The sequence below is a fragment of the Lithobates pipiens genome, unplaced genomic scaffold (genome assembly GCF_037356315.1).
Source record: "Lithobates pipiens isolate NorthernLeopardFrog02 unplaced genomic scaffold, aLitPip1_a1.2 Scaffold_22, whole genome shotgun sequence".
NCBI classification, from domain to species: Eukaryota; Metazoa; Chordata; class Amphibia; order Anura; family Ranidae; genus Lithobates; species Lithobates pipiens.
Genome location: NW_027507784.1, coordinates 52,770,958 through 52,789,978, shown reverse-complemented (window position 1 = coordinate 52,789,978; position 19,021 = coordinate 52,770,958). Strand labels below are relative to the sequence as shown.

At 41.0% G+C, this 19,021-nt stretch overlaps 1 protein-coding gene across 5 annotated transcripts in view; it reads left to right on the top strand.

Moving 5' to 3' along the window:
• SLC4A10 (solute carrier family 4 member 10) overlaps positions 1 to 19,021 on the top strand; it is a 381,585-nt gene that overhangs the window by 341,086 nt on the left and 21,478 nt on the right. For all 5 annotated transcript variants that reach the window (XM_077447585.1, XM_077447587.1, XM_077447583.1 and 2 more), the window contains exons 18-21: positions 7,057 to 7,218; positions 11,792 to 12,043; positions 14,559 to 14,627; positions 18,067 to 18,240. In XM_077447585.1, the coding sequence (XP_077303711.1) occupies positions 7,057 to 7,218; positions 11,792 to 12,043; positions 14,559 to 14,627; positions 18,067 to 18,240 (657 nt within the window). The remainder of the gene's footprint in view (positions 1 to 7,056; positions 7,219 to 11,791; positions 12,044 to 14,558; positions 14,628 to 18,066; positions 18,241 to 19,021) is intronic.

Sequence of the window (19,021 nt, the reverse complement as noted above, 5' to 3'; positions counted from 1 at the left end):
TTGCAGTGGCCATTCACAAATAACCTGATAAGGTCTTAGCCCTTGTACACACGGTCGGAGATTCAGACGGAATGTTTCCTATCGGACCGTTTTGTCGGATATTCCGACTGTGTGTGGTCTGCATTGGACTGTTTCCGTCGTAATATCCGACGGACCAAGTTTTACAACTTGCCGGTAAAATTTTCCGACAAAATGCTCCTATCGGACATACTCCAATCATGTGTAGCCTACTCCGACAGACAAAGTGCCACGCATGCTCAGATCAAATTCCTAGACCAAAGCTATTGGCTACTAGCCTGAACGTAGTCCCGTTGTAATGAAATAACGTCATCACGTTATGTACAATCGGATTTTCCGACAACTTAGTCCAACCGTGTGTATGCAACATCACTTCCGGACCTCTTCTGGAATTAATCCATTAAGGGCACCTTGAGGTTTCTTCAGGGGTGTATGGGCAAAATGCCTAAAAAATTATCAAAAATTGCATACAAGCCAGCAGATGGATCAAGTCTGCCTTTTGGTTACACAAAGCCACTGTTTTTTATTATGCACCATTACAACTTTCTAGACACTGATATCCTAACAACCATTGACGTCATCAGTTAATAAGGGGGTGTCTGTTCCCTACACAGCATCATTGTTTGACCCTCCTGTGCCCCTCTCCCTCAGCACTGGGATGACATTAGCTGATGGAGAAAAACTGAGAGAGAAGAGAAACACTGGAATACTAGTCAGTACTGGTGTGCAAAAGTATTTTTGCTTTGGAAGAATAAATTACCTCTAATGTTGGGTGTCCTATGTGTGGATGTTGCTGCATTATGTAAAGCTATTAGAATAGTTTTCTACATTTTAGAATAGGTTGCCTCAAGACTGTCCATAATTTTAAAGGGTGACTTGAGATTGTCTATAATTTTAAAGGGTGCCTTGACTGAAAAAAAGTTGAGAAACACTGCTCTAGGCAAGCAGTCCTGGGATTTACACAGATTGTTACAGAGCACAGTCATGTCTGGCAGGGTAGAAGACCTAATTTTCCATAGAAACTAATCAGTTTACAGTTTTTTTTTGTCAAGGCTTAATTGAATAAGCTGGAGTCTAAATCTGAATGGCTACTGTGCACAGCTGCACCAGATTTTGCACTCTCCAGTTTTAGTAAATCAACTCCTATGTGTCATTGATCTTAAGATAAAGATAAATGGCTAAGGCCGGATTTACACTGGTACGACACGACAGTCGTACCACTTTGGATCCAACTTTGCCCTCTGACTTAAAGTCCAACATGCATCCGACTTCAATGAACAGGGATCCGACTTTGATGCCCGACAATGCCAGGCACTGTGTCTGGTATGAAGGGGGAGCACCAGCCAAATTATTATTTTTTAAACTGGCATGGGTTCCCCCTCCAAGGGCATGCTAGGCCCTTCGTTCTGGTATGGGTTTTAAGATGAACCCCCACACTGAAAAAAACAGTGTGTGGTTCCCCCAAAATTCCATACCAAACCCTTATCTGAGCATTCACATATCACCCTATGTGAATGAGTATGGGGTACATTGTATCTCTACCCATTCACCTGAAAAAAAGTGTCAAAAGTTAAACACAGCACACAGGGTGTTAAAGTAATTTATTAAGGCAGCTCCGTTGTCTCTTCAGACTTCTTCTCCCCTCTTCGGCTCTTCTGCCTCCTCGGCTGTTGTCTTCTGCCTCTGTTGATTCTTCTCCCCTCTCGGGGTCTTCTCCACTGATGTCTTCTGGCCCTCTCTGCTTCTTCTCTCCCTGTTCGCTGTCTTTTGCCTCTGCCGGGTCTTCTCCGCTGTCTTCTCGCTCTTTTGCTGGGTCTTCTCCGCTGTCTTCTTCCTCTGTTCTTCTTCCGATATTGACTCAACGCTCTCTCCCGCTCTAATGCTGGGTGTGCGGTGTGCCCCTACTTAGATTGGGGAGAAGAGATTGGGAGAGACACCGGAGCTGCCTTAGTAAATTACTTTAAAAACCTGTGTACTGCATTTTATTTTTTACACATTTTTTTTACAATGTACCCAAAACTCATTCACATAGGATGGGGAGCCGGGATATGGGAGCCAGATTCCGATAAGCCCCCCTCCCGCAGACCCCAACAACCAATGGCCAGGGTTGTTGGAAAGAGGCTTTTGTCCTCATCAACAAGCACCCACCCCCCATGTTGAGGGCATGCAGCCTGCTACAGTTTATGGGGGATGCTCATTCGTCCCCACCCCCTTTCCTAATCTGCCTAGCTGTGTGCTCGGAGGAGGATCTGGTATAGATTTTGAGGGTTCCCCTTAAAATCCATATGAGACTGAAGGGCCTGTTATGCTCTTGGAGGGGGAACCCATGCCATTTTATTTTTAGTTTTTTATTTGGCATGGAGTTCCCATTCAAGTTCCCCTTCAAGATCATCAGAGCATGCCAAAACAAAGTCAGATCAGTTAAGAGGGAGTTCCGACTTTGATCGAACTTCAGTGATATTCAATAGGCTGAAGTAGGATCAAAGTTAAACCAAAGTAGTGCAGGGAGCATTTTCATTTTGTGTCGGACCAGTTAAGACGGCTCCCATAGGGAAACATTGATATCTTTAAAAATGGTAGGTGATACTGTGCTACTGAATCCACAAACTGAATGCAAGTAAAATAGATGAAATGAGACCAGAGAGTGGGAAAGAAAAAATGGAATTGCTGTCTACTTGAAATAAATAGTGGTGGAAAAATGAATTTGAAGATGGAAGTGGAAAATAGAAAACTATAGTCAATGTGGTATGGTGTTATGCCCTCTGCCAGTATCAAAATGAAAAGAGTGAGGGATGTGACATTTTTTTATATTGTGTCAAAAACTAGGTGTGTTAGACCCTCTGTGCTAGCTGGAAGATAACCTTGAATAAATTATGGTGTGTTACACCCTCTGTCTGTAGTACAAATAAGTGTGAAAAAATATATATAATGAATGAGTGCTATATAGTGATGTGAAAGTGCCATATAATTCCAATACAAAAACCAAAGAATACTAAAGACTGTGAACCCCTGGTGTATTACACCCTCTGGGGTGTATAAAATAGGTAAACTGTCCCAGTGAAGGATAGGGGCCTTCCAGACCCCTGTGTATGTAAGGAGGTTGGTGTATTTGACTCTCTGTGTCAGAACACTAACCAGCAAGTGTTCGCTTATGTAATTGGTTTGTGTCAAAAATAAAGGTTGGTTTAAACAATACCAATTAATAATTCATGGAAATAGCTCGTACTCGTAACCTTAAATGAATAGGACTACATTTTACATCAAAAACAAAAAAATAAAAAATAAATAGTAAAATGGAAATAAAATTAAAGATAAAATATAATGACAATTGACAATTAATCCGAAAATAGCTTGTGCTCAAAAAACATTTAGTCCATAAAGTAAAATAAAGTGACTTGTGCTCTAAAATTAGTGTCCAACATTTAGTGCAGATACTCTTTCAGGTGACAGTGGTGCCAGGTGATATCATCCGTGTTGGTAATAAGATTGCACTCACCAGACGGCTTTACCCCCCTAGGGGTATTAGCCGTTCACAGTATGAGCCACTGTGTAGCTTACTGGAATCTGCTGGGCAATCTGTGGATCTATGACTGGCTTTTCCACTGGTTAATTTACATGTAGGAAAGAGGAATTCCCATAGCATAATATTTCTTAACAAAAGCTTTTTTAATCGCAAATTTGAAAAGGTACTGGCATTGTATACAGTTTTGAACATGCATCAATAGAAAGATGGAGCTGGCACCGTGTAAACAAAAAGTCGCTGCTCAAAACTGTATATAATGTGAGTACCTTTTCAAATTTGCGATGATTTTCACGGATGATATCACCTGGCACCACTGTCATCTGAAAGAGTATCAGCACTAAAGGACCATTTATTACAGGGTCTGGAAGGCCTACCTCACTTGGTGTGAAACCAAGGGCTGGCATCCTTGTAAGTATGTCATATCAAGAATTCTGGCCTTTCTACAATTAGGAGTAGAAATGAAGCTGGCTTTGAGTACAATCAAGGGTCAGATTTGGGCCTTGGCAGTGTTTTTCCAAAGCCTCACACTCTTTAGCTTCGCACTCTTTAGTCTGGGCATTCATACAAGGGGTAACTCGGATAACTCTGCCAGTTAGAATACCCTTGTGCCCATGGGATTTGAATCTGGTTTTGTCGATGTTGCAAAGACAATGCTTTGAACCTATATGGAATATTCCTTTGATCCTTTTGACAAGGAAATTGGTATTGCTTATTGTGATAACCTCTGCAAGAAGAATATCGGAATTGGCTGCTTTCTCCCATAAATCATTCACAAGGATAAGGTTGTGCTGCGTCCGCACCCAACCTTTTTTTGCCAAAGGTAGTGTCTGGTTTTCATCTGAATCGAGATGTTTCCTTACCTTCCCTTTTCCCAGAACCTCGTTCTGCAGAAGAAAAACTATTGCATTCTCTCGATGTAGTGAGAGCAATTAAAGCCTATCTGAAAGCGACTGCTCAGATACGGAAAACTGATGTTTTGTTTGTGTTGCCGGAAGGCCCTAGAAAGGGTCAGGCAGCATCAAAATCTACTTTTGCTAAATGGATTCGTCAGGTGATTAGTCAGGCTTAAAAAAGAAGGGTTCCTCCCTTTAAGATTAAAGCGCACTCTACCTGGGCAGTCAGTGCTTAATGGGCAATGCATCACCAAGCCTCTGTGGCTCAGGCCGCTACTTGGTCGTCAGTAGATACATTCTATCAAATCAATGTAAGATGGCAGGAGGACACCGCCTTTGGGCGCAGTGTGCTGCAGGTAGCAGTATAGGTCCTCACGCCTGGCAGCGGCTCTTTGCTTTTGTCTCCCTCCCCTCAGGTGGCATTGCTTTGGGACATCCCACATAGTTATTACTATGGTGTCCCGTGATGTACGATAAAGAAAATAGGATTTTTGTAACAGTTTACCTGTAAAATCCCTTTTTTGGAGTACATCACGGGACACAGAGGTTATGGGATATGTGTATATATTGCTTTGCTACATAAACTGAGATACTCCCGGTATTGGGGGGGGGGGGGGGGTTATATAGGGAGAGGTACTTCCTGTTTCCTTTTTGGTTATACCAGTATCCATTCACCTAAAGGTGGCCTATAACCCATATAGTGGGTTATAGGCCACTATGATGAATGGTGCTCTGGGTCCCGTGATGTACTCAAGAGAAAAGGATTTTACAGGTAAGCTGTTATAAAAATCCTATTTTTCACAAGTCATGTGACATGAGCTCCCGATGTTTGAGCCTTAATCAATGAAAAGGTAATGGGAGAGCTGAAGCATAGTCAGGCTACAAGGGACTACCAGGGATATACTGTATTTATTGGCGTATAACACTCACTTTTTCACCATGACAATCTGGTGCAAATAGCGTGTGCGTGTTATATGCCAATACTTAAATTTTAGCTGCCTTATTTAAAATTGTATTTAGTTTTTTCTGAAACTTCCCTCTTAAAATGAATGTGCGTGTTATACACCTGTGCGTGTTATACGCTGATAAATACGGTAGTTGTAGTAGAAATGATAATGACAACAACCCTAATGATATTATATATTATAACAAAATTATGAATGTTCTTGCACACAATTACTCTATAACCCTAATACAAACTTCTTTAAACTCTTTCTTCTTAAAAAAAAATTTTTTTGTAGAACTACAAACATCTGCTGTCCCACAAGCTTTTAGCTAAGGAAAACCTGTGGGATTTTGACTGATTTTTGACATAAGGCATTTGGGGCTAGGTTTACGCTTTTCAACCTTTGTGAAATAAAATGTCATCATGTCCAAGCTGCATACTTGTGGCTCTCAGCTGCTATAAAGCACTCAAGAATTACAAGACCCAGTATACAGGGCTTTTTTCCTCAGAGAATAGGTGCCGGAGCTCCCCCCTTTTTGAGTTACCCCTTGTCTCCACTCCTAGCCACCTCTAAATACTGTTCCTTAGTTCCACCCCCTACCCACCTCTCATTACCGTGCTTTTAGAGAATACAGAACCATGCATAATTTTGTGGTGATAAATAATGTGTATGGAATTTGTTAATGATAACAAGAAAAGCAGTAAAATAGATCCCCTGTAGCCAGTAAAAATAAAGCCCCCTTCAGCAACAATAGCCCCCCCCCTCCCCCATCAACAATAGACCACCTAAGACAAACCCCCCCTCCTGGCAGCAACAATAGACCCCCCCCCGGCAGCAACAACAGATCTCGTTTATTTATCAATTCATTTGTATGTGTACCACTACCTTTAGCAACACGTTGTTCCTTGTTAGAATACCTTGATCACTTGGGTATCTGTGTCTGAACAGCGCAGCACCAACCCCCACCTTTTTAACAACAGATCTCTCCACAGCCAGGTTCAATAGACTCTCCAGCAACAATAGACCCCTCCCTCAACAGTAGAACCCCCACCAGCAAGAATAGACCCCCCTGCAAAGATAGATGCGCTCCAGCTAGAATAGATCTCCCAGTAGCCAGCATCAATAGTTTCTGCAGTATACCCCATGATATTAAATACAGTCAGTGCTGGAGGTGCCGGAACTGCGATCCCCACGTTCCCGCTGAACAAAAGCCTGATGTGTATATACTGCTATAGGCCAGAAGGTGAGAGGAGTGCAAAGCTCACTCTACCTCTCAATGACTAGGTGTGCACCAACGCCTATGCTTACCTAATGATACCCAGAGATCCTGCCATGAAGTTTCCTGTGCAAGCACTTCCTGCTGTAGGGTGACACTGGGTGGCTATGCTCATAAATAAATGGGAGATAGGGAAATATACAGGGACAATGCTTTGTCCCTGTCTCCCAATTGTTTCCAGCATTGTCACCCAGTCACATGGGCTTCTAATGGAGAATACAGGTGATTGTGTTGACGCACATTGCACAAGTATGGTCCACTGCTGTCACTATCAAGAATCCATTATAAAATAAAAATAAAAAAACACTTTGCAATTACATAATTCTTTAAATATCTTGTGATCACAGAACTGCTACATAAATCATCCTTTCAATATTATTACTTATTGTCATTCTGTAGCCTACAAGAGATGATCGTGGCTGGTTCATTAACCCATTAGGACCAAATCCTTGGTGGACAGTGGTTGCTGCTATCATTCCGTCTCTGCTCTGTACCATTCTGATTTTTATGGACCAACAAATTACAGCCGTCATTATTAACAGGAAAGAACACAAGTTAAAGGTATGAGATAAAGAATGGCCAGCTGGCAAAAGCCCTGATTTCTAAATCTTCAGTGACACGATAATTATTTATTACAGGTATTTATTACACACTAGTGCCTAGTGCTGCCAAGCAGAAGTGATAACCACTTAGCCACTGTGTTTATAATGCAATAATGATAATGCAATTATTAGAAAACACACACTCATTTGTATAGCTCTTTCACATTCCACAGCACTTTACAGAAAATGTAAAACCATCAGTATTGGTTCTCTACCAGGAAAGCTTACAATTTGAAGTCACTGTCTTAGTTATACAAACACCTGAAGGGCTTGGTGGAAGACAAGCCATGAAAACACATGTAGAGAAAATGCAAACTGTATGCAGATAGCTTTTTGTTGCTGGGATTTACAGTCCCTTGAAAAAGTATTCACATCCCCGTTACAACTAAAAATAGAAATGTATTTTATTGGGATTTTATGTGACAGACCAACACAAAGTGGCACATAATTGTGAAGTGAAAGGAAAATGATAAATGGTTTTCCAATTTTTTTACAAATAAATATCTGAAAAGTGTGGTGTGCATTTGTATTCAGCCCCCTTTACTCTGATGCACCTAACTGGAATCTAGTGGAACCATTTGCCATCAGAAGTCACCTAATTAGTAGAGTCCACCTGTGTGAAATTGAATCTAAGTATTTATCATTTTCCTTCCAATTCACAATTATGTGCCACTTTGTGTTGGTCTATCACATAAAATCCTGATAAAATACATTTACCTTTTTGGTCATAACATGACAAAATGTGTAGAATTTCAAGGTTTATGAATTCTTTTTCAACGCGCTGTATATGCAGAACCCCCTGTTCCACAAGGCAAAATGTAGACCACTTCTTTGCCATACTACTATCTAGATTCAGGTCTGTTTCTAAATTACAAATAACTGCTATATTTTGGGCTATATTTTGGTTATAAGTCTACAATTTTTTTGTCTGCCTGCCTGTCTCTCTTATCGTCATTCTAGCTCTTATATATTCCACTTCTAAAACAGAATCATCATGTAGACTTTTCCCTACATTAGGCAGTTCTTGTTCATATGCTGCGGGAAGTAACTTCTGTACATCCTGCTCACCATTGAGCCCAGGGTAGCCATCCTTCCCATCCACCCCCAGTCCCGTCCCTGGACACAACCATAAACTGGTTGTGTCCAAGGCCGGGATATGCTTCAGGTACATCTGAGTGAGCCAAAAGAAACATAGGAGCCTCATGTAAGGAACAAAACTTTCCTAATGCAAAATAAAGTCTGCATGGCAGAGGAGGAAGGGTTGGCTTTTTAGGGAATCACATGTATAACTGCTTGAATGCGGGTAAGTGTTTTTTTTTTTGTTTGGGCCAAAAGTTGGGCTTTAAAATAATACAAATAGAACTATGAATATTCTTCATGCAATATGTAGCAATAAAAAACACTCAGTAGGAAGGATATCCAATAGAAATGCAACTTTTTATGTTGTTACAGAATCAGTCAGGTTTTTATTGCAATGTATTGGGCAGATTTCCCTTTGCTTCCTGTCAAGACAAGAAAAGAAGGGAAGCAAATGGGGATATTAACAAAGAAAATGTACACTCAAACTCTATCTACCAAGAGTAGGGAAGGGTTAGATTTTTTTTTTTGTTTTTTTCTCTCTGTGCCTCCTTATCCTGGTAACAACCAAATTCCCCTATTTCTTGTACAGGTGTCACTGGGGGAGGAAGAGAGTAAACATCTTCCAATGGGGGCCACAATATATAAATTGTCTCAATAGCTTCTGAAATGTTCATTGGCTAAAAAGATGTCTAAAAATGTTACACGTTTGCCACCATTCTGTAGAGGTGTATATACAGTATCTCACAAAAGTAAGTACACCCTCACATTTTTGTAAATATTTTATTATATCTTTTCATGTGACAACACGGAAGAAATTACACTTTGCTACGATGTAAAGTAGTGAGTGTACAGCTTGTATAACAGTGTCAATTTGCTGTCCCCTCAAAATAACTCAACACATAGCCAATAATGTCTAAACCGCTAACAACAAAAGTGAGTACACCCCTAAGTGAAAATTTCCAAATTGGGCCCAAAGCAACAATATTTTGTGTGGCCACCATTATTTTCCAGCACTTGCCCTAACCCTCTTGGGCACAGAGTTCACCAGAGCTTCACAGGTTTACACTCTTCCACTCCTCCATGATGACATCACGAAGCTGGTGAAAATGTACACTGTTAGACAAGCTGTACACTCACTACTTTACATTGTAGCAAAGTGTAATTTCTTCAGTGTTGTCACATGAAAGATATAATAAAATATTACAAAATACTGTAATTTTACATGCGTGGGGGTGCCATTCAAAATTAACGGTAGCCCTGCTCCACTGTGGGTGGTTGCGGGTGCGGGATGCAAAAGTGTGAAGCCTTAGAGTTTACCAAACTGTACTACCAAATATATTATAATTGTTTAATGTGGAAATTACAATTTATATTATGGAGTTATTGTGTAAACCAGTATACAGTGTGATCCTGATTCAGGGTTGGGTTGATTCAGGATCACAGAGATTTCATATTCTCAGGCTCATTGGTGTAGGGCAGAATTTCTGCCACAAATGTATCTAAACCTAAACAAAAATATAAGCTTACCAGTTATATGTGGTGATTGCATTAATTTTCTCCTTTTTAGGGTTATACATTTTCTGCAAGTACAGAAAATGTTGATCCTGCCAGCAATACAGTCTTTGTAATTTCCTGTGGACTGAACTGCAATCTCAAGCAATAATATAAGCTTCCCTAGCTATCTGAACTCCTACCTAGGTGCAGATGAAGAAAGGTGAAGGTATTTGTGGAGATATTTCAAATCAGAAGAGCAGCCTAAGGCAACAATTCTGTTCATCTCTAAATACCATACAGCGAGGGGGCATTGTCAGCCTAGTCTGTGTTACTGGCAGGATCACAGGGTGAAAGCAAAGGTAAAACAGCCTGAATACCTGATGCATATATATATCAGGGGCGGATCCAGGGGGGGGCAACGGGTCAATTGCCCCCCCCGAAAATATTTCACTTCAAGGCTTTCTCCCTCCGCCACCTATTTACGTTTGGCGAGGAATCGTCTAAATGCAGTTGCAGGGACTTTATTTCTGCTTCCCCCACTCCAAGATGGCTTAAGACATAGTCAGTGTGCCCCATCCGTTCATTTAGAGGGGCCCAGGCGGTGGTGTCCTTATGGGGGTAAAGACCATGGTAAAACTGGGTTCGCCGCTACACGCTGTGTAGTATTATTTGCAGAGCGGTGCGGACGTGCCCAGTGTTACTTCCCAGTCAGGCGGAGTGATCTCCACCCGACAGGAGCTCCCTAGTCCCGGCTGGCGTGACGTCATATTTCAGAGGCCGGGAGCGCGAGATTCAAGACAAGATGCTGTCCGACCTGTGAGCCCATCTGCATTGTCTGCAAGTGAGTGATCACTTAACTGCCTTAACTCCTTAACAGTGTGTTAGCTGTGTGAACTGCTGAAGTGGTTAACACTTGGAGGGAAGGGGAGGGGGGAGGGGTGTTAATGCAGTTAGAATGGTAATTGTAATACACAGCATGGAGGGGGGTAATGTACTCACTGATGCATTCATGACCAATGGCAATTAATTAACCCCTTTGTGCTGCATTAGTGGCAGTGGCACCATCATTATTAATTAACCCCTTTTATGCTGCAGCATGATGGGGTTGAAAAAAAACAATGCTACTAATGCAGCACAAAGGGATTAATTAATTGCCATTGGTCACAAATGCGTCAGTCGGTACATTACCCCCCTCCATGCTGTGTATTACAATTACCAATCATCATCATCATCATGAGCCACAGCAATTCATCTTTAGGCCTCATTCACACAGGGGGCATGCTGCAGACATGCGGGCTGTCTTTAACTGACTTGGGGATGGATAAAGTGTGGGATATACTAAAAGGAATGTCCAATAAAGTTTTGTACATATCCCTGTGCTGGCATCCCATTTATTTCTAATGTCACACACAGCTTTTGTGTCCCAATATGTCCTGCGTGGGTCTCAGAATGCTTGCCAGGTGCCTTCAGGTACCCACACCAGCATGTCATATTGGGACATAGTGGCTGTGTCTATGCAGCCATGTGTTAGAATACAAATAAATGGGATGCCGGCATGGGGATGCATCTAACACTTTAAAACAGTGTCACTGTTTTAAACAAGGTTATGACTGTATGATATGTTAAATACATATATTTTAATACAAACGTGTTCTATAAGCAACACCTTATTTTCTGGCAGTGCCCCTCCCGAGACTAGGCTCTGGATCCGCCCCTGATATATATATATATATATATATATATATATATATATATATGTATATATATATATATATATATATATATATATATATATATATATAATATTTGTTTTTGGTTTTAGATACACTTTCAGGCTGAATACAAACAAATAACTTGAAAGATGGATATATAAATGGATTCTTAACTGAATTTAGAAGAAAGCACAGAACAGTGGGCAGTAAACTAACTTAAATTGTTTATATTCTTTGTTTCTACAGAAAGGCTGTGGCTACCATCTTGATCTGCTGATGGTTGCTGTCATGCTTGGTGTATGCTCGCTGATGGGTCTGCCCTGGTTTGTTGCGGCCACTGTCCTATCCATCACTCATGTGAACAGTCTCAAGCTGGAGTCAGAGTGTTCGGCTCCAGGAGAACAGCCTAAGTTTTTAGGGATCCGCGAACAAAGGGTTACGGGACTCATGATTTTTGTACTTATGGGGTCCTCTGTATTTATGACAAGGGTTCTTCAGGTAAGTAAACAGTTTCAGCAGGTCCATTAAATAAGACTTCTTGGGGTTGATTTACTAAAACTGGAGAGTGCAAATTCTGGTATACAGTAACTGTGCATGGTAGCCAATCAGCATTTAACTTCAGCTTGTTCAATTAAGCTTTGACAAAAAAATGGAAACTGATTAGTTTCTATGCAAAACTGCACCAGATTTTGCACTCTACAGTTTTAGTAAATCAACTCCCTTATGTTTAATATGCTTTATTGTTGTTTTTTTGCCTTCCTCTGGATGAACTGTGGGTATTGGATAGTGAATATAGAGGTTTTCTATTTGAGCATCTTGGCTTTCTTTTTTCTTTTTTCACTGTTGGTTGAATTGGATGAACTTTTTCAAACTAACTATGTTACTATGTACGTAATATTGTCTGAATCAGTAAGGCTGGGTTCACACTGCTCCAATATGGAAGTCGGATCACTTCCGATCTGACTTTGCCCTACTACTTCATGTCCGACTTCCATGCAACTTCAATGAACAGCATCCGACTTCGATTTGACCATACTAAGGCCTTTGGTCTGGTATGGATTTTGAGAGGAAACCTCATGCCACGGCAGGTCAGGAGAAAGGGGGGGGGGTGAGCGAACCTCCTAGGCTATACCAGGCCACATGCCCCCAACATGGGGAGTGGGTGCTATGGGGCAGGTGGGGGCTCTAGGACCATTCCCGCCCCAAATCACCTTGCCCCTATGTTGATGGGGAAAAGAGCCTCTTCCCAACAACCCTGGGTGGTGGTTGTAGGGGTCTGCGGGCAGTTGGGTTATTGAAATCCGGAAGCCCTATTTAATAACGGGCCCCCAGATCCCACCCCCCCATGTAAGTGAGCATTGGGTACATTGTACCCTTACCCATTCACCCCAAAAAAGTAGCATAGTTTAACTAAAAATAAGAGTTTTTGACAAGCCCTTTATCAAAAGTGAAGACTGTCCCCTGTCGTAGCTCCAACATGTCTTCTTTCTCCAGTTCGGCCACTGAAGTGTGCTTCCTTCAGTCTTCTCCCTCGGCTCTTGTTTTCTCCCTCCAGTGATGAGTTCTTCCTCCGGTCTACTCCCATCGCTGCTGACTTTTTTTCCTTTGCTGCTGTCTTCTCCTCCACTGCTGTCTTCTCCTCCACTGCTGTCTTCTCATCCGCCACTGTCTACTCTGCCGCTATATATTCCCCACTGCCTACCCGGTCCTCCTCCAATGCTAGCTCCCACTGTTGTGTCATTTCCAATGTCTGGCAGTTCTTATATAGCCATGGGGTGTGGCCAACAGGTGACGTCACTATGAAACTCTGCCCATTGTGATGTCACGCTTGCTCAACCTGACCTGCCTGACTGCATGCTCAGATAAGGGTCTGCTATGGATTTTGGGGGGGGCACGCGTTTTTTTTTTGTTTTTTTGTGGGGGTTTTTTTGCGTAAGGTCTACCCTCAAAATCCTCAGAACACAACTTTCTTACCACAAGTCGGATACGACTTTGATGCGACTTACATTCTAATCAATGGACTGAAATTGTGCCCAAGTCGGACCCAAATAGTGCAGGAACCTTTTTCAAAGTCAGACCAACACAAGTCAGACCACTTAAGACAGTTATCATACTGAACAAAAAATGTTTACATGTCATGAGACTTGTTCCCTCGAAGTCGGAGCATAAGTCGGACCATAAGTCTGACCAGTGTGAACCGACCCTAAATGTTCTCCTCCAGCGCTCACATCTTCAAGCAGTCTTCTTTCTGGGCTTTCAGGCTTTGGCTATCTGCATGGCAGAGCCAGCATTGCCATCACCCTAGCGCATGCACATGGGAGTGACTTTTTACGGCTTGGCTCTGATGGAATTGCACGGGTATGCCATTCCTTCAGAGCGCATGCGCCAGGGATGTTGCCAGTTGCATATAAAGTAAATATCTCCAAAACTGTGCACATTTAGGAGATATTTACAATACCTATAGGTAATCCTTATTATAGATGTGTAACGTGGATAATCCGTGCTACCCCAGCAACAATTGAATTGAATTAAATGTATGAAAATATATAAACATATATGCTCAAACTCAGTGTATATAATATATGACAGGTGCTGCAACTACAAAAAAACTGGAATATTCAGCTCAAAATTCTTGATGATAGATTTTGTATTTATTTGTTTATGTTTTAACACATTTATTTGCATGGATTTTCCCTACTTTGACACATAATTGTTTTCAGAAGTTTTTTATCTGCAGATTTTTGGTTGCGCATTTAAATTTTTGTTGTACGAGCCTTATTATAGCTTACCTATAGGTAAAAATCGTACAAGGGAGTTTACTCCCACTTTAAGTTACACTTTGCTACTGCAATGCATAATGTCAATGGGCTCTGAGAGATCTTTGTCTAAAAAAAACATGAAAAACAAGCTACACAAATAAATATATTTTCTTGTTGCATTTTCCTGATGTACAGTCTGCTGCCATTTCTTAAGCCATTTTGCTAACTATGTATTTTCTCTTTTTGATGTGTAGTTTATTCCTATGCCAGTTCTTTATGGAGTCTTTCTCTATATGGGGGCCTCATCACTAAAGGGAATTCAGGTAATATGCTTTTTAAATGACTGGTGACTTTAGGACAGACATAGCAGGGACAGAGCTAAGCATTCTGTATTGATTTTAAAGCAAAATCATTACCATATTTAATTTTCTTCTATTATAGCTTTTTGCCACAAATTGACAGTATATTTCAGTTTATTACAGATAGATTCTTAACTCTGCTGTAAAAATAAGTTGACAGGGAACATGCCAACAGGAGAAGAAAGCAGATGTGCTTAATGATCTCTGTTGCTGCTTCTTCGTCGTCTATCACTATAAAGTTTAACCGAAAGATGGCACAATGTATTTCTTAAGGGAGAAGTATGGGCTTAAAAAATGAAAAATAATATAAAACCATTGGAAAAGAAAAATGAAAAATAATCATACATACCTTCATGCTGCAGCATCTGTGTAATGCTGCAGCTGTACGTCGTCGTCTCGACACTGAGAACACATGATCACTGATCACTCTGTTCTCTGTCTGCTCCGAGTGAAGAGCAGTGACTGTCAGTTACTCTTCTCTACTCTTTCCCTCAAGTACTGAGTGTTGGGTCAGGCAAGGGAGGGGAAAGTTCTCAGCCGTGTGCTGAAAAATATAGCCAGCTGTCAATCAGGCAGCATGATGGATCATAGCATTATTGTCAGGATACTTCCAGAGCCTGATGTGGCCTTACACCGTGTGTATATATAATGTTCTAGAATCCAGTCCAAAATGTGGCAAATTCAACTTGACTTCTTAAAAGATGCTTAAAGAATCACAACATGCTTCTACCCACAAATTGACAGAAGATATAACATTTCTAGCACGTTAGCTTATGGAGGACTTTCAAGTATCAGGAGGATTTAATCCCTTCTATCCCACAATCTGCCAATAAATGTCTTCCAGAATAGTGCCCTGTTTACATTTCCCCTTTGAGAGCCAGCAACCAATGCTTTGTGAAGCTGCTGCCTGTTAGTCCCTGCTGCCACTGACAGCTTAGGTTCCCATTGATGAGTGAGATCATATGATCTCTATGCTAGCTATGACATAGTGATCACATGCAGGCTGGAGAATACTTTGGAAAAAATAGAAACCTTCATTCTACAGATGAACACTGCCATCCTGAGGCTGTAATGACATCTTAAGGCCTCATGCACATGGGCGTATGAAAATATTCAGCATTTTGTGTGCCAGAACTTGATGGAAAAAATGCCTCTAGTGTTGCATTCTTATGTGCATGTATGAGTGTATGAATGTGTATTTATACGCTTTTACACACATGCATTTAGATGTGTATTATGCCGCGTACACACGAGCGGACTGTATGGCATACTTAGTTCGTCATACAATCCGATGGACAGTCCGTCGTACTTTCCACTGAACGGACTTGACCACACACGGATGCACAAACAGTCCGTCGAAAGCCTGCGCGATGACGTGTACAGCACGTACGACGGGACTAGAAATAGGAAGTCCAAGACACAGCAAAGCACCCTTCCACCGTGTAAATCCTTTCTGGGCATGCGCCATTCTTAGTCCGTCGAACTAGCATACTGACGACCGTACTGTCTGCTGAAACCAAAGTACGACGGACAGAATTTCGAAAAAACCGAAATACTTAGTACGCCAGACTGCACGCTGAAAAAGTCCGCTGAAGCCCACACACGAGCGGATTGTCCGCTGAAATGTGTTTCGACGGACTAAGTACGCCATACAGTCCGCTCGTGTGTACGCGGCAGTAGCGTAAACTCATTCTACTGTTTAGAATATTCATTTATTTTAGGAATTAGAATAAATGTGCGCTCATATGCCCACTTAGGTGCATTTAAACGTGTACTGAGTAAATTTCTCTAGAAAACACCTTTCTGAGCACAAATTGGGGGCATTTTTTTTCTAAATATTTTTTCTAAAATACATCTGTGAAAAACACAATGTGCACATGCACATTAGATAACCTAGAGCTGTTTTCAGAGGCATAAAAAAATGCCTGTAACAGCAGCAATTTTTTCTGTGTGTGCATGAGGCCCTAGTTCCATCCATTTTAATCGTAACTGTAACTGCACAGTATGAAAAAAAATAGCAAAATAATTTTTTGCGCATTTGTTAACCTAAAAAAAAACAGAGCAATTAAGATGGTGTACCAAATCAAAGCCCTATAGGTCCTTAAACATTTATAAAAATGTTTGGGTATGCAAATTAGTTACAGAGTTATTGTCAAATTATCTGACATTTGCTGATGTTGCTAAATTTACCCTGGGCATTAGGACATTAACCGCTTAAGGACCGCCTCACGCCGATATACGTCGGCAGAATGGCATGGCTGGGCACAATCATGTACCTCTACGTTGCCTTTAAGTGCCAAGCCGTGGGTCGCGGGCCCGATCCTGAGCTTCATGATCGGGTCACAGAGCTGAAGAACGAGGAGAGGTAAGTGTAAACAAACCTCTCCTCATGCTTCCTAGTGAGGCTGTCACTGATCATCTGTTCCCTGTTATAAGGAAAGACGATCAGTGACATAAAACCCCAAGCCACACCCACCTAAAGTTAAAAAAACACACACTTAACCCCTACACTGCCCCCTAGTGGTTAACCCTTTCACTGCCAGTGACATTTTTACAGTAATCAGTGCATTTTTAATCGAACTGTATATTGTTGTATTAATGCCAATGGTCCCAAAAATGTGTCAAAGTTGTCTGACGTGTCCGCAATAATGTCGCAGTCACAATAAAAATCGCTAATCGCCGCCATTACTAGTAAAAAAAAAAATATTAATAAAAATGCCATAAAACTAACCCCTATTTTGTAGACGCTGTAACTTTTGCGCAAAGCAATCCATAAGCGCTTATTGTGATTTTTTTACCAAAAATATGTATCAGAATGCTTATTGGCCTAAACTGAGGGAAAAAAAAATGTTCTATATATTTTTGGGGCGATATTTATTATAGCAAAAAGTAAAAAATATTGCATTTTTTTCAAAATTGTCGCTCTATTTTTGTTTATAGTGCAAAAAATAAAAACCGTAGAGGTGATCAAATACCACCAAAAGAAAGCTATATTTGTGGGAAAAATTAAGATGCCAATTTTGTTTGGCAGCCACGTCGCACGACCGCGCAATTGTCAGTTAAAGCCACATCGCACGACCGCGCAATTGTCAGTTAAAGCGACGCAGTGCCGAAATCGCAAAAAGGGGCTTGGTCCTTTAGCTGGAAAATTGTCCGGGGCTTAAGTGGCTAATGACCTCTGGTTATGAGAGAGTAAAACATTTTTTGATGCCATTCTTTCCTAGTTACTGATTTTTACATCAGCCATTGTTTTGTAACAGCATGTTGACTGGCATTTGGTACATAGTATTTCGTTATATGTCAAAGGCCAATGAATTACTGTAAATCAACATAAAGACATTTTATTTGCGACCTAAAAGGGCTTTTAACATAATTACCCTCTAATTTTTACCAATTTCCACAGTTCTTTGACCGGATATTATTATTCTGGATGCCACCAAAACACCAGCCAGACTTTATCTATTTGAGGCACGTCCCCCTTCGTAAGGTCCACCTCTTTACCATACTTCAGCTGACCTGTCTTATACTGCTGTGGGTAATCAAAGCCTCCAAGGCAGCCATTGTTTTCCCAATGATGGTAAGCATGCATATAAGCTGACTGTAGTTAGTATTGTTTAAAGTGAAATCATAATTGTTTGAGTCGTTATTTATTTTTGGTGTTAACGTTTTTCTTCTTAAACTGATGTCTGTTGGTGGAAATTGTAAATTTTTAACTATCACACGATAACTGTGCTACTGTTTATCAAGTCTAAATTTCCAATAAAACATACATTCAAATTAATTTTAGCCCACACAAATACAATAAAATACCTAATTTGTTGGTAGAATATAAAAGGTCATGTTGCGTCAAGTAGCTAGATACCAAATATGTCAAACCTCAAAAGTATGGATTACAGTGAAACAGCAAAAATATATGGTACCCAGGTTTTGTCCACAGGTGAAGCTTTAAAAGCCTTTCTAGCTCAACAATTTGGAGCTAATAGTCAATGATTTCCCAAGAATTATTGATCATGATAGTGAATGAATATCTAGTGATGTTATAGTGAATATGTGTGGTGCAATCGTCATTTTCATGCACGTGCACACCCAACACCCACACACCTGTGAATGTATTAACTTTATTGTCAGTCCTCTTTGTGATTATATACAGGTGACAGTTTCCCTTTAATTCTACATAAGTGGTCTATTAGAGTTCCAATGTCACCTTTGTACTGTGTTGAAGCTAAACAGCCACAGTCTGTTCTTATTTAACTTCTTCCCTGGCCCGAGGGGCCAGAGATTGACAGCTCTGAGCCCAGATGTGCTCAGCGTTGAGTGCTTCTGGATTCATTCTTCCAGGGGAGATCAGAGAGCTGACT